The 16,829-nt window shown below is 42.7% G+C and overlaps 1 protein-coding gene across 2 annotated transcripts in view; it reads left to right on the forward strand.

The window, feature by feature from the left end:
• TMEM108 (transmembrane protein 108) overlaps positions 1-16,829 on the forward strand; it is a 238,814-nt gene that overhangs the window by 119,246 nt on the left and 102,739 nt on the right. Inside the window, exon 3 of one of the 2 annotated variants that reach the window (XM_075316629.1) lies at positions 3,740-3,825. In XM_075316629.1, coding sequence (XP_075172744.1) covers positions 3,786-3,825 — 40 coding nt within the window. In that variant the 5' untranslated portion in view covers positions 3,740-3,785. The remainder of the gene's footprint in view (positions 1-3,739; positions 3,826-16,829) is intronic. The other variant, XM_075316630.1, reaches the window with a different exon arrangement.

Consider the following 16,829-nt stretch of genomic DNA (forward strand, 5'->3'; position numbering starts at 1 on the left):
TATACCCCCTGCTCCTAATCTGCCGCTCCTCCCGTAACAGGAACATGCCTACACCTGTGAACATTTGATTTTCTTTTTTATTACAACGCAAACAACAAATAGTACAATATAACTGAAAACTTCAGTATGCATAACTATTTACCCCCCTAAAGTCAATAATTTGTGGAGCCTCTTTGCTGCAATTACAGCTATAGGCTATGTGTGCGCAGTGCGTTTTTCGCGGCGTTTTTGCGCGTTTTTTGGGTGCGTTTTTGGCCTCAAAACTGCAGGACTTTGCTTCCCCAGCAAAGTCTATGAGTTTTCATTTTTGCTGTCCGCACACATCTGTTTTTTTACCTGCGTTTTTGAGTTAAAAAAAAAAAATGGACATGTCAGTTCTTAGCTGCGTTTTTCTGCGTTTTCCCCCCATGCAATGCATTGGAAAAACGCAGCAAAACGCAGAGATCAAAAACGCAGCAAAACGCAGCCAAAAACGCACCAAATCGTGGCAAAAACGCATGCGTTTTTTGATGCGTTTTTTTTCAATGCAGGTGCGTTTTTGTGCGTTTTTAGCGGCCAAAAATGCACAAAAACGCAGCGTCAAAAAGACGCAGTGTGCTAACCTAGCCATAAGTTGCTTTGGATAAGTCTCTGAGCTTTCCACATCTTGCCACTGGGATTTTTTCCCATTCCTCAAGACAAAACTGCTCCAGATCCTTCAAGGTAGATGGTTTCCTCTGGTGAACAACAATCTTCAGGTGTGACTACAGATGCTCAATTGGATTAAGGTCTGGGCTTTGACTAGGCCACTCCAATACATTTACACGAATTAAACCACTCGAGTGTTGCTTTAGCAGTACGCTTTAGGTCATTGTCTTCTTGGAAGGTGAACCTCCATCTGAGTCTCAAATCACTGACAGACTGAGACAGGTTTTTCTCTAGAATATCCCTGTATTTTGCACCATCCATGTTCCCCTAGACTTAGATCATTTTCCCTATCCCTGCTGCCAAAAATATCCCCGCATCATATAACTGCGGGCACCATGTTTCACTGTGGGGATGGTGTTCTTGGGGTGATGAGCTGTGTTAGTTTGACACCAAACATAGCATTTACTTTGGTGGCCAAAAAGTTAAATTTTGGTCTTATCTGACCACAGCATCTTCCTCAATACATTTGGGGAGTCTCCCACATGTCTTTTGGCAAAATCAAGACAAGCCTTAAAATTTTTGGCTTTGAGTAAATGCTTTATTCAATCCACTTTTTGATAAAGGCCAAGAGTGTATGGCTTATTGTGGTTGTAGGGACTCCAGTCTCTGCTTGGAACTCTGCAGTTTCTTCAGGGTTACTTTTGGTCTCTGTGCTGCCTCTCTGATTAGTGGCCTCCTTGCCTGGGCTGAGAGTTTTGGTGGGCAGCCCTCTCTTGTATTTGTTGTGGTACAATGTTCTTTCCATTTGATGATGATGATGATGGATTTGATGGAGCTCTGGGAGATCATCAAGATTGGGATAATTTTATTATAACTCAATCCTGACTTATATTTCTCAATAACTTTGTCTCTGACGTGTTTGGAGATCTCCTTGGTCTTCATGGTGTTGACTGATTAGTGCTGCTTCTTGCTTAATGGTGTTGCAGCCTCTGTGGCCTTTCAGAATAGATGTGTATATACTGACAGATACCGGGACACTTAAATTGCACACAGGTGGACTTCATTTCACTAAGCATGTGACTTATGGAGGTAATTGCTTGCACCAGAAATTTTTAGGGGCTTCATAGCAAAAGAGGTGAATACATATACACATGTCAATTGACATATCCCATAAATATAATTTTTGCCTATATTTTTCTCACTTCACTTTCCCAACTTAGACTATTTAGTGCCGATACATCACACACACAAATTGGTTTACAAAACACTGGTTGTAATATAACAAAATTCAGTATGTAAAAAGACAGGGGGTGAACACTTTCTCAAGGCACTGTATATTTGTTCCAATAATCTGTAGTCATTTATCTTTTGAACTAAATAGCAAACACTGTAATTCAATGTATTTAAGGTTCCAGACAGTATAATTTTATTTATTTGTGCTGGATTGTGCAATATATGTAGTGAGGTGAAGGTACAAATAGCAATTACTAGTAAGACTAGAATAAAACATCTAATAATTACAATATTCACTCATGCATACAACAAAATGTGAGCAATCTTTCATCCATGTGTGGAAGATTGCTTGAGGTCTGTTTTACAGAAGTGTTATTATCTATGTCAGAGAGAAAGGAGAAGACAATTATGCAAATCTATACTATATTAGCCCCTTAGATTTCTATGGTCAAAATTTAAGAAGTAGAGCTATAGTTTTGGCATATATTTCAAAGATAAGCATCTAGTTATATTTTTGTAGTATTAACAGCAAGAAAACATACGAATCATTGACACATATTTCTTGCCATACACTCAGTCTAATTTGGGGCCTATCTTTTTCTGTTTCAGGTCACCTATTCCTAATTTTGTACAAATGGTCACAATTGCTGATTATATAGTAGAAAATAATTTTGTTCTATTTGGGTCAGCTTGTGTTTTCTCTTGTCAGCCATGGAGAGATTTAAGATATTTGGGGCCTAGCGTTTTCCCCCTTCATAAGAAGTCTGCAACTTCCTAATTGTCTCTATATCTTCTCCATGACTATCAATTTGGTGAATGATTTTCCACCTTCCAGAAAATAGCTCCCCTTCTCCTAAAATATTTCTTGCTGGGAAGAACATTTTGATTTTTAGGCTATCTGCTCATTTTGTGTTGTTGAAACAAAAAACACCATTCCTGGGAAACTATAGGCCCTGTTACACAAAGTGATGTCGTTAGCTAGATCGCTGAAACATCACAGGTTTTGTGACGCAACAGCGACCTCGCTAGTGATCTCGCTATGTGTGACACATAGCAGCGAATGGCCCCCCGCTGCGATATCGAAGATCATACCTGAACGTCCTGGTTCATTTTTTGATCGTTGGTATCCCGCTGGGCAGCATGTATCGCTTGGTTTGACGCCATAACAACGACGAGCGACCTCGTTGGCACACCTGGGTGGAAACCCTAAACCTCTATTGAGGTCTGAGTCGTCAGAATAGCTGCTGTGTGACAGGTCCCAACGACCGCCAAGGTCGTTATACAGATCGCCGTATCATTGCTGCGTCGTTAATTAGATCTGCCTGTTTGCCAGCTCACTAGTGACCATGTAGTGACATACCAGCAATCCTTACCAGGTTGTATCTTTCTCTTGATCGCTGGAACGTCACTACGTGTAACGGGACTATGTGAGAGCAGACAGACCCCCTACCAAACAGTGAAATAACCCAAAACAATTGTGCAATTGCACTTTTTTTGCAATTTCACCGCACTTAATAAACTACGGTATATGGTAAAACTAATTATTTCATTCAAAAGTACAACTCGTCCCACAAAAAATAAGCCCTCATATGGCAATATTGCCAAAAAATAAAAACGTTATGGCACTCGGAAGACGGGAAGGAAAAAACAAAAATGGAAAATCGCCTGGGGGTGAAGGGGTTAAAGAGTGGCACTACACATTACAGTATCTGCATTTTGGGTACCGTATATGATTTCTTCCAATTTTTTCACAGGTGTGACATCTTTTGACTAAAATGCCAAGACTGTGTATCTTGTATTTTCCTAGAATAAAGTGACTTTTATATAAAAATGATCAGCATCTGAAAATAAACTAATGATCAATTTTCATATCTTCTAGACAGTATGACGAGTAAACTAGAGGACACGAAGGAGCAGATGATACCATGAAGAGAAGGTCACAGGCCCTCTGTTGCCATCTGTTTAGTAAGTAAAATTGAACTTATGGACAGAGTGTTTACTTTCATGAATCCTTTCATAGATGAGGTAGAACAGAAGTGATTCACAGCTGAGATCTCACCCGCATGACATAAAACATCCACTTAAAGTTACCATGAGAAGGAATTCTTTGTCCTGCCATACATGGTCCATGTGCATTTACCCTTAATCTGAAATTCCTACAATCTGTTAAAGTTCTAATTAAAGTTTATCCAAGTTTACCTTCTGGTAGTAAGACGATGATGGTGATGATGATGATGATGATGATGAATGATGTTTTAGAGAGAAAAATAAGCTATAAGTTATGGCTATAACATATCAGAATATAGATAATATGTTATAGCCACCATTCAATACTTTTGATTAATTAGGTCCTGGTCCTGAAGCTCTCACTGATAAATTAAAATAGATAAGCACTTCTGCCCTTTCCTTTAAGTGTTTTATGGCTATTTAAAGCTACTGAATGGTAGATATTAAAATCAAAATTGTTTTTATTACCTGTTTTAGTACAATGACAAGTCCAGAAAAGTTGGTACAAAGCTGGAAAAGTGAGTGTTAATTAAAAATAGCAGAGACAAGGTTGTGTATAAAAAGAGCATGTTAGAGAGGCAGAGTCTTACAGAAGCAAAGATTGTTAGAAGTTCACCAATCAGTGAACAACTGCATCTAAAAATTGTGAAACAATTTCAGAAAAATGTTTCTTAATGTAAAACTGCAATGACTGAATATATTACCATCTACAGTACATAACATGTTTAAAATGTTCTGAGATTCTTGAGACATTTATATGCTTAAGGACAAGGCCAACAGTTAGCATTGAATTCTTTTGATCTATGGCACTGTTTCCCAACTCTAGTCCTCAAAAGCCACCAACAGTGCACGTTTTCAGGATTTCCTTAGTATTGCACAGGTGATAGAATCATAACCTGTGCAGGTGAATAAACTAACACTTGTGAAATGCTAAGGAGTTGGGGATCACTGATGGCACTGCACTAAAAACAAGTTACTGCATTAGCTCAGGAATACTTTTAGAAATCATTATCTGTGAACACAGTTTGCACTACAATTCACAAATACAAGGTAGAAGCCTTAAGGGGGCTTTACACGCTACGATATCGTTAATGTTTGGTCGCCAGGGTCAAGTTGTTAGTAACGCACATCCGGCGTCATTAACGATATCGCAGTGTGTAATACTTACCAGCGACCTTAGGCGACCTCAAAAATGGTGAAAATCGTTCACCATGGAGAGGTCGCCCCAAAGTAAAAAATCAGTAAGGGTTGTTTAGCGTTGTGGTTCATCGCTCATGCGGCAGCACACATCGCTATGTGTGACACCGCATGAGCGAGGAATGTCTCCTTACCTGCCGCCGGCCCCAATGAGGAAGGAAGGAGGTGGGCGGGATGTTACGTCCTGCTCATCTCCGCCCCTCTGCTTTGATTGGCCGGCCGCTTAGTGACGTTGCGGTGACGTCGCTGTGATGCCGAACATCCCTCCCCCTTGAAGGAGGGATTGTTCGGCAGTCACAGCGCCGACGCCGACCAGGTAAGTATGTGTGACGCTGCATAGCGATAATGTTCGCTACGGCAGTGATCACAAACAATCGCATGCGCGACGGGGGCGGGTACTTACACGCTCGATATCTCTAGAAATTGCTAGCGATATCGCTACCATGTAAAGCCCCTTTAGAGCTATATATCAGCACAACCCACAAACGCTGCCATCTTCGGCTGGAGCAAATCTCATTTAAAATGGACTGAGGAATAATGGAAAGCTGTTATGTGGTCAGATGAATCAAAATTTGAAATTCTTTATGGAAACCACAGATGCTATGTCTTGTGGATTCAAGAGGAGAGGGACCATCCAGCTTGTTATTAGCGCACAGTTCAAAAGCCTGCATATTTGATGGTATGGGGTTGCATTAATACCTATGGCATGAGAAGCTTATAGAGATTTTATAATATTATGCTAACATCCAGACAACCTCTACTTCGGGGTAGATCTTGAATATTTCATCAATCTATCACAACAGCATGGCTTGCTAAGATTCCAGGTGATGAAGTCCAGACTTTTCCACCAATAGAAAATATTTGGCGCAGTACAAACATCCAGGATTGTTGAGCAGCTAAATTACTAGATCAGACAATAGTGGGGTAATATTCCTTTTCCAAAACCCCAGTAATTGGCCTCCTCACTTTCCAGATATTTACAGACTGCTGTAAAAAGAAGAGTGGATTTTTTTTTAAACACCAAATTTTATTCCAAATTTTCATGTGCATTACATCTTATGAAACAATATAGCAAGTATGAATTCACTATTTCCGGTTATTGGCAATTAACTATTCCTCCTGTTTCCCTTGTTTTCCCCTCCTTAACTATGTTTCATCTTCCTTCTATTCTAAAATAACCCCCCCAACAACTTAGCACACTTTTCCTCCTGTCTAGCCCACATGAAGAACACCCAACAACACCACATTTTGTCATTTTATCATCACCACATGTTTTAGATCAATCATTTGCCTTCTTATCACACCTTCACATTACGGCTGTTTTAATTTCCCCAATGTTTCTTTAATGTCTTCTAGTAGATACCACTCTGTGTACGTGAAGGGGGTAACTATTGTTTGTATTTCTGTAGCTTCACATTGTTTTTCCATGAACTTTCTCCATTTTTTAAAGAATGTGTCGGTCAAATCGTCTTTGTTCTTTTCTGCTTCCCTCTGTTCAATTCTAAGTAGCAGTTTAATCTGCCTCATTACCTCGTCTTCTGACGGAACGTTCCCTTCGAGCCATTTGCCCAGCAAAGCCATTTTTCCTATTATGGCTATACTATGGAACAGCTTTGGTATTCTATCTCTTTTTTCATTCACTCTTGCCATTTGTTCAACATGGTCATCATGAAAAATCCATATCAATGGGTCCATCGCCACCTCTACCCCCCATATATTAGTTATTAGCGCCTGCATTTTTTTCCAGAATTTTTGACTCTGGGCATTGCCAAATCCCATGTAACAGATCCGTGTTTAACGTCTTACATTTGGGACAATGTACTATCTTATTAATCTTCTGTTTGTTTGGTATGTTGAAGCCATAGATCGCCCTGTGTATCAGTCTAAAATGTGTGTCCCTCCAGCCTTCATTAACCACCTCTTTTCTCATTCTCATCCATCCTCTTAGTATCTTGTCCCCTGCTGTCTCGTCTCCCAATTGTCTCGCCCATTTTCCCAGGGTCTTATCCGTGTTTAAGGGGACTAACACCTCTCGCAAAGCTTTGTATAATAAAGTTATGTTAATCTCCCGCTGCTCCTGCATAATAAGTTGGTCCATATCATTCATCCCTTGTTCCTTCCCGACATCTCTCAGTAGCTGCATTATACCTTTCTCTATCTGTTTATATTGTATAACTTGGAATGGAGATAGCCCATATTTTGTCACAATTTCTTGACAGGACAACCATCTATTTTCCGTCTCATGAAGCAGATCTTTCACCCCTTTTATACCTTTTCTCCTCCATTCTATAAATAATTTGTTTTCCCTGCCCGCTTTGAATTCCGGGAAACTCCATATGTTTAAGTATTTAGATATTCTCCAGGGTAAGTTGAATTTTTTTCTCACCGCCTTCCACGCCATCACTGTATATCTGCATATTAGTGAGTTTTTAATGTGCCGTGGTATGTTAGCAAGAGACGTATGCAATATTGCCCCCAAATCCCAGGGTTTACAGATCTCGCCTTCCAGTCTTATGTCCGAATAACCGTTTGTCTTCCTTAACCAGTCTATTACATGTCTCATGAGGCACGCCAGATTGTAACCTCTAATGTTTGGCATTTTAATACCCCCCTTCTCCAACGTCTGCATTAATTTCTCAGCCTTTATTCTCGGCCTTTTTCCCCTCCACAAGAAGGTCGAAAACGCCTTGTTCAGCCTGTTTACGTCTGTGTGTTTTAATAATATAGGGATAGTCTGCATTGGGTATAGTAATTTTGAGAAACTCATCATTTTTAAAAGATGGTTCCTACCCAGTAGGGACAATGGAAGCCCCTCCCACATCTTCAATTCCCATTCTATTTTCGTTATCAGTGGTTTAAAATTTAACTCATATATCGATGCAGGTTGGCGTCCCACTTGGATTCCCAGATATTTAACGTGGGTTCTCACTATTGGTATCCCATAGACATTGTCTCCTATTCCCCGAGCTGCCAACACCGCTGTGCTCTGTTGGTGTAGAAACAGTATTTCACATTTTGCCTTATTTAATTTAAAACCTGCCAAGTTTCCGAATTCCTCTATCCATTGTAGTGTCATTGGGAGTTCCTTCTGGGGTTTATTCATAAACAATATAATGTCGTCCGCGAACAAAGAGTGGATTTTACACAATGGCAGACATGGCCTTGTCCGAACTGCCATGGTGTAGTAGGGACAAGTGTGTTGTCATCAATTTGTTAGTTTATTTCAAGTTAAATGGGAAAATGTCCATCAACTTCTCATATGTGTTCTGTCTTATGTTGTGGATAAAATATGGTTATGCAAAATTTTCAAATAATTGTATTCTTATTTTCTTTAGATTTTACACAGTGTTTCAACTTTTTTGGTATTAGGATTGTAAATACTTGTATACTTGTGCCATTCATCTGTTATACGGTCTAGAAATGAATGAATGAATGAATGAATGAATTGACAACTGGTTATTTTCCCTTTTTTCTAAATAGTACTGACTGAAATGGTCAGCAATAATTGAACAGTGACATACTGTAGGAACACATCCAATTGACAAGGGCTGAGAGCACCCCTCTGTCAATTCATACACACTGCGGGTTCTAAGAATATATAATCTAGAATTGATAGTTTATCTTGATTACACATTTTTAATAAAACAGGATTGTTGGTATGTTCTTTAAAGTAAACCTATCATTAAAGAGAACTTGTCAGGTCCCTTATGCGCTCCAACCCAGCAGCATTCACATGTGTATGCCAATATTCCTTGCCTAACCAGCCCTGTATAATGCGATTTAGAAAAAAATCAGTATTTAAAAAAAGCATTTCTAAAGTATGTTCTTCCTATGCTAATTAGGGCCTTGACTAGTCGATGGGGCGCTAATTCGCCTGACTAGTCGACCCTCTTTCCATGTTGTCATGCCCCTGTGGGCGTGATAAGATGATTTCCATGAACCGGCGTCACCGCAGCTCCTGGAAATTTGGTACATGCGTGCAGTTCATTTCTGCAGTGTCCGTGTCAAGTGTGTGCTTCCTAGCATCAGAGAGGCAAACTGCGCATGATTGGGAATGCAGAAGTTGTTCTTTCGATCATGCTCAGTATGCCTCTGTGAAGCTGGGAAGCATACACCCGGCTTCTGACACTGGCCAAATAAGCCGCACGCATGCTCAGGATTTCTAAGAATTACGGTGTCACCGGCTCATGGAAATTATGTTATCACACATACAGGGGTATGATAAAATGGAAAGAGGGCCAACTTGTCTTGGGAAACAATGCCCTTTCGACTAGTCAAAGCCCTAATTGGCATAAGAAAAGCCCACTTTATAATCAAATTTTTTAAACATTGATTTTAGCAAATATTATTATACCGTGTTCATTAGGCTGGGACTTTTGGCATACACATGTGAATGCTCCTGGGTGAGCGGGAATAAGGGACCTGATAGGTTCCCTTAAAAAACAAACCACTTCCACTGTTGTCCTTCAAGGCCATAAATAGAGCTGTTTACCACGTCTGGTATTTTACCCACCAAGTATCTGGGCACACTGTGGTGTGAACTTTAAGCTGTGCTATGTACAATGTCCACCATGGTTGCTTCTTCTTAACATAACATCTCATGTTTCACGACACCTGCGAACCTTGAAACAGCTCTGGCCATGATGTTACTGCAGCTCACTGGAGCGAATAAATCATCTGTACTGGATAGATTTGGATTTATCACAAGGTGAATATGGTGTTTTAATAGATATCACTGGTACCATTGCCATATGAAAAAACATTTGAAAAGTTATACGAATGGAATATTGATCGTGTCCATGGAGTCTGTTGCCGTATGTTCATATTGGAAGAGTTTTGGACAGTGTTTGGGCCAACAGCATTACGGTATTCTCAAGACCAGGTGCATGGACATGTTATTTGATTTAAGGTCTGTTTCTTTATTTCATAAAGTCTAGACAGCGCTCATTTCAGGCAAGAAAAAGCTGTCAATCACCAGTGAGAGGAGGTGGGAGCATAGAAAACCTGTATGCGGCACAGTGTACTTAGCATCCTGGCCATGCCAAGGGTCCATTGAGCACCCTAATTAGCATGTTTGATTAAACTTCAGTGTCTGCAGAATGGAGGAAATCTATAGTGACATTAAACATGTTATTTCTATGACGTCTATACACCCTACAAGGCTATGTGCTTAGCTTAGTTTATACTGTCACTTTGGGTTGACAGATTCTCTTTAATATATTCCATTCCAGGTACAACACACTTAATGCATTGCTCTAGAAACACTTGCTAATCCCTCATAATATTTTTTTTAAATGATGACAGATAAATGTACGTAAATTGCAGCACTAAATTCTCTGCTATTAGTTCACTTGTTCTATTAACAAGATTTATGATTTTTAGCCATTTGAACTTTTCAGACGTGCGGCTTATTTTGGCCTGCAGGACCCAGACATTTATGTTCTATGACTATATTTCAATCATCATAACGTTTTATTTATTTTTTTATGGTAGTAAAATATCTTTTTTGTTTTGAGCATGACCTGTATTTTTTTTACCCTTTTGTGATCAAGCAAATTAAAGGGGTTGTCCAGGTTTTTGGATAAAAGAGTGCAGTAACTCTCTATGCACGCGCTGCCAAGATGTCTGGGATTCGCCGTGCTAGTCAGCAGTCTTGTGACCACATACAGTTAGTTTCAGAAATATTTGGACAGTAATACAACTTTTAGAATTTCAGCCGTTCACCGAAACATGTTCAAAATTGTTATTGGCTTAAAGCGCAGACTCTTAGCTTTAATTTGAGGGTATTCACGTCCTATTTGAAGTAATGGTTTAGGAATTACAGCTCTTTAATATGTAGCTGCCTCTTTTTCAAGGGACCAAAAGTAATTGGACAATTATCTTAAAAGCTCTTTAATGGGCTGAATGGGCTATTCCCTTATTAATCCATTATCAATTAAGCAAGCAAAGGGTCTGGAGCTGATTCCAGGTGTCGAAGTTGCATTTGGAAGTTGATACTGTGAACCCACAACATGCGTTCAAAGAAAGTAGACCATCAAAAAGCTGAAAAAAAGAAGAAATCTATCAGAGAGCAGAAATGGTAGGAGTGGCCAAACCAACAGTTTGGTAAATTTGGAAAAAAAAAGAGAACATTGGTGATCTTGAGAACTCAAAAAGGCTTGGACGTCCTTGGAAGACAACAGTGGTGAATGATCGCAGAATCCCTTCTATGGTGAAGAAAAGCCCCTTCACAACATCCACTCTCCAGGAAGTAGGTGTTCACCATCTAAGTTCACCATAAAGAGATTACATGAGAGCAAATACAGGGGGTTCACCACAAGGTGCTGAGCATTAACCCCTTTCGCCCTAGCTTGTTTTCAACTTTTTAACAAAGCCACATTTTACAATTCTGGCCAGTCACTTTATGTGGTAATAGTTCTGGAATGCATCAACCTTTCCCAGTAATTCCAAGAATACTTTTTCGTGACACATCATCCTTCATGTTAATGCATGTTAATGGGCGACAAGGGCATTGTCAGTGACAGCTGGTGCTCGATTATCACTTAATCCAAGCCCCTGGAAAAGCATTTTTTGGACAGTTGAAACTAAGATCAACCTGTACCGGAATGATGGGAAGAAGAAAGGCTTAGAATGGCTCATGATTCAAAGCACATCACATCTTTTTTAACACATGGTGGAGACAGTGTGGTGTCTGGGCATCCATGGCTTCTAATGGCACTGGGTCACTAATGTTTATTGATGATGTGACTGAAAACAGAAGCAGCCGGATAAATTCTGAAGTTTACATGGTTATACTTTCTGTTCTTCTGCTCAGCACCAAATGCAGAAAGGTTGATTGGACGGTGCCTCACAGTACAGATGGACAATGACCCAAAAAATACCGCAAAGGCAAAGAAGTGGAATATTCAACAGATTTCAATATCGAGCATGCATTTCACATGAAAGTTTAGCTGCTTTCAAGTGATTTTGAAAGGACTGTCATTAGAATATTCCTAAATGTGATATTTTTAAATCCTCTTCTCTAAATGTATTCAGAACTGCCGTCAGAAAGTTATTAACCACAAAGTGCATTGAAAGAGTAAAAATGAATGAAAAATTAAAAAATTACACTTTCCACTAAAAAATGCTCTAGTCACATTTTTTTCTTTTACACAAGGGGTAGTAGTAGACATATTTCCCATAATTTGTTACATCATTTTCTTCCTCATGTGGCAATAACCCATAGCTAGTTATAAACTGCTGTTTGGGCACACGGCAGGGCTCAGAAGGGGAGGAGCGCTATTTGATTTTTAGAGCACATATTTGCATGGAATAGAATGTAGTGTTTGTCAAAACTGCAGAAACTTCATACAAGTGACCGCATTTTGGAAACTTGATCCCTCAAGGAATTCACCTAGAGGTGTGGTGACCATTATTAACCTACAGGTACTCACAAAACTTTATAATACTGACACATTTTTTAAGAAATATGATGTTGTAACCCCAAAGTTGTCATGTTTGCAAAGGGTAATAGGAGAAAATGAACCCTGGAAGTTGTTACACAATTTCCCATGAATGTGGAAATATACCCTATAGGTTGTCAAAAACTATTGTTTAGATTGTTCAATTGCATGGCAGGGCTTATAAATAAAAGAGCACTATGTCATTTCCCCAAGTGACCCCATTCTGGAAAGTAAACCTGTTAAGAAATTAATTCAGGGGCATAGTTACAAGGTGCTTCACTGAATAGCCCTGAAAACAAAACACAAATTGTTTTCATCACTAAAATATTACTTTAGTCTAATTTTTCCCCCAAATGGTTATAGGACAAAATGATGCCCTCAATTTGTTATGTGATTATTACTTCTAATGGAATGCTTCTCCTATGATGAGAGGTTAGAATAGTTTGGCTTGTTTAGCATAGAAAAAAGAAACCTCAGAGATCTCATTTATATGTATAAATATATGTGTGGTCAATACAAAGGCCTGGAACATGACGTAATTCCTTCCAAATACATTACAAAGGACCAGGGGGCACTCAAGACATCTGGAGGACAGGTGTTTATGGCAGCTAAATAGGACAGAGTTCTTTATAGTTAGAGCACTCAGACTGTGGAATGCCCTACCGCGAGAGGTAGTAATGGCGGACACTCTATCAACATTTTAAAAAAGGGCTAGATGACATTGTGGGTTATAAATAATCTAGTGATAGAGAATGTATAACTGGTGGAGAAAGGTTGAACTTCATAAACCTTTGTTTTTCTTCAAACTAGATATGTACCTATTTAGGTGGTCGTGCAAAGATAGATTGATGGGTTCAAACTGTTATGACACCGTTTGATCTCCAGAACTCCCCACCAGAACGAACTGCAATGGCTTCCATCGATCCCGAGAACCCTAATGGAATTGAATTGAAAGGAATGGAATGTCTGAATGGAACATAGGTCGGTTACTACCGCACCATTTTTTCTTGATGGTAGTTCTGGACACTGCTAGCCCCACACTTAGCTGATCTTCATTAGACTGAATGGAGCAGCAGAGCGCATTATTGCGCTCCACTCCATTCAACCAGGGCTCTTCAGAGGCCCGGTTCACATAATTAGTGGGGGCCACTGTGGACTAACCCACAGCAATCGAAACGTTCAACCATATCTCTTGGCTAGGAGATAACATTGGAACTTGAGAACACTCCTTTTAATGCATGATTAGTGTGATTTGTCAGTAACTTGGTAATAGCGTTGATGGTAGACATGCTTATCAGTAATAACTATATAATGGAAAGTATATACGATGGCACAATGATGAATCTTGATTTAGGAAGTCCCATTGTAGACAATAAGTAAACTGTGCTCTTAAATTACTGTATATATGTCACGCTCCCCGGGTCCTCACCCCCGTTCCCCGGCTCACCTGCCACGCTCTCCGCTCCCCAGTCACCGGATTCCGTCCCAGGGCTCCGGGCCCCCGATCCCGGCGCCCGACAGCTTCCCTGGACCTGGCCGGCTCCCCTGCGTCCTCCTCGCAGCCTCCTTCCCTGGCTTCTGGCACCCGGGCGGCGCGCATGCGCATTAGGGCGCGCGCGCGGTCACTGACCCTTTCTTAAAGGGCCAGCGTCCATTAACAGGAAATGAGGTTGCACAGGTACAGGGTATATAGGGGGTCATTGTCCAAGGGGGCGGGGCCTGATCTTCGTGTTCCCTGAGCTAGGAGTCAGGTCTCTTGGTGTTTATGTGCCTGTACTCACCTATCTGTCTTTGTAGAGCCGTACCTGCCTCGCCATCCAGTCTGCCGTGTCCTGATCCCCGCACGCTGTCCGTCTGCCATCTGACAGTCCGTACCATCCCGGATCCCTGCGGTGACCCGTCATCTTGCTCCAGAGGTTCCGGACCCCGCCTGATATCACCTCGGCCTCCGAACCTGAGCTACGTCACCAAGACCACCTTCTGTGACTCCGTGGTCCCTGGGACTCCTCCGCTGCCTTCTCTTGCACGGACTGTTCTACTGCCCATCAGTGCTTCAGCTGCCGGACTCCCTACCACCATCTCAGAGAGTTCGGTCCAGTGGATCCACCTCCTGGGTCTGCCCGACCGCCCGGCCGTGACAGTAAGATCAGGCCATGGATCCCGCTGCAGCACTAATGGCTCTGCAAGAGGAACTCCAACGCCAGCGTGAAGTCCAGACCCGCATGCTGCAATTCATGACCTCCGTGGACACCCGCCTGTACACATTACAAGCATCAATGACGCCTGCGGCACCCAGGTCCCCCGCCAGGCAAGCCATGGCCCCCGCACCAGTGGCAACCTCGTCAGATGCTTCCCGACTCCGTTTGGCGTCACCTCCTCGTTATGCTGGAGATCCCAAGACCTGCAGGGGCTTCATAAATCAATGTTCCCTTCATTTCACGCAGCTGCCACATCTGTTCGCCTCCGACCAAGCCAAGGTCGCCTTTATAATGTCCCACCTAGAGGGCGAGGCGCTGGCGTGGATGAACCCCTTGTGGGAGAAGGAGGACCCCATGACCAAGGATCTTCAACAGTTCCTGCAGGCATTCCGCAGCACCTTTGACGAGCCGGGACGCGCTTCTGCCTCTGCTTCATCACTCCTCCGCCTACGTCAAGGAACACTGACGGTGGGCCAATACGCCATCCGTTTTCGCACTTTGGCTTCAGAACTCGGGTGGAATAATGAGGCCCTAACAGCCGCCTTCTGGGAGGGACTCTCGAGTCGCATCAAGGATGAGTTGGCGGGTCGGGACGTGCCCTCCACCCTAGATGCCCTGATTGCCCTAGCAACTCGTGTGGACATACGTTTTCAGGAGCGCTCCAAAGAGCTATCTCGTGAGAGACGCCCGTTACGGCATTCATCTCCTCCTCAGAAGCCCTCCGTACCTCAGTCATCAACAGCTGGGAGTCCCGTCCACGAGCCCATGCAGATTGACCGAGTGCGTCAGTCTGCACAACGTAGAGCAGAGCGGCTTGCCCAGGGTCTCTGCTTTTACTGCGGTGAGGGCACACACCTCCTCCGTTCCTGTCCGGAAAGGCCGGGAAACTCCAAAGCCTAGGGTTGGTAGGAGAGGCCACCCTAGGTGCTGGGACTCTCTCTGATCCGGTCACATGGACCGTGCAAGTGACAACGGGAGAGACGCGGTTCACGGCTGAGGCCTATCTTGATTCCGGGGCAGCAGGCAATTTCATCCAGCAAGCCACCGTGGACAAATACCAGGTGCCTGTTATCCCACTCAACAAGCCCCTGGTGATTGCCTCTGTGGATGGGAGACCCCTTTCTGACACCATCTCCTGGACCACCAGGCCGGTTGAACTGCGCATCGGTGCTCTTCACACCGAGAACATCGCCTTCTACGTCCTTCCGCACATGTCCCATCAGATCCTGCTGGGCCTTCCATGGTTACGGACTCACGAACCATCAGTCAGCTGGGGCACTGGCGAAATCACCCGCTGGGGTGCTTCGTGTCATGAGAGATGCCTAAAATCCACACAACCCATCCGACGACCTCCGGTTCCTGAGAACCTACCGGGGCTGCCCTCGGCTTATTGGTCCTTTGCTGATGTCTTTGATAAAAAAGAATCCGAGGTACTGCCGCCACATCGCCCCTACGATTGTGCCATCGACCTGCTCCCTGGAACAACGCCACCACGAGGACGGATATATCCTTTATCTCCAGCCGAAACAAGGGCTATGTCGACTTACATCTCAGAGAGCCTGGCTAGGGGATTCATTCGGAGATCCTCCTCTCCTGCTGGAGCAGGTTTCTTCTTTGTCAAGAAAAAAGAGGGCGATTTACGTCCCTGCATCGACTACCGGGGTCTGAATCAGATCACTGTTAAGAACAAGTACCCTCTGCCGCTCATCCCCGAATTGTTTGACCGGCTTAGAGGAGCTCGTCTGTTCACCAAGCTGGATCTTCGGGGTGCTTACAATCTGGTGCGCATCCGCTCTGGTGACGAATGGAAGACCGCGTTTAATACGCGCGATGGACATTATGAGTACTGCGTGATGCCCTTCGGCCTGTGTAACGCCCCTGCCGTCTTCCAAGAACTAGTGAACGACGTGTTCCGAGACCTCCTCTACACCTGTGTGGTAGTATATCTAGATGACATCCTTGTCTTCTCTCCGGACCTCCCAACCCACAGAGAGCACGTACAGCTGGTTCTACGACGACTAAGAGAGAACCGTCTGTACGCAAAGTATGAGAAGTGTGTCTTTGAGCAGTCTTCTCTCCCCTTTCTGGGGTACATCATCTCTGAGACTGGACTGCAGATGGATCC

The sequence above is a fragment of the Anomaloglossus baeobatrachus genome, chromosome 6 (assembly GCF_048569485.1).
Source record: "Anomaloglossus baeobatrachus isolate aAnoBae1 chromosome 6, aAnoBae1.hap1, whole genome shotgun sequence".
NCBI lineage: Eukaryota > Metazoa > Chordata > Amphibia > Anura > Aromobatidae > Anomaloglossus > Anomaloglossus baeobatrachus.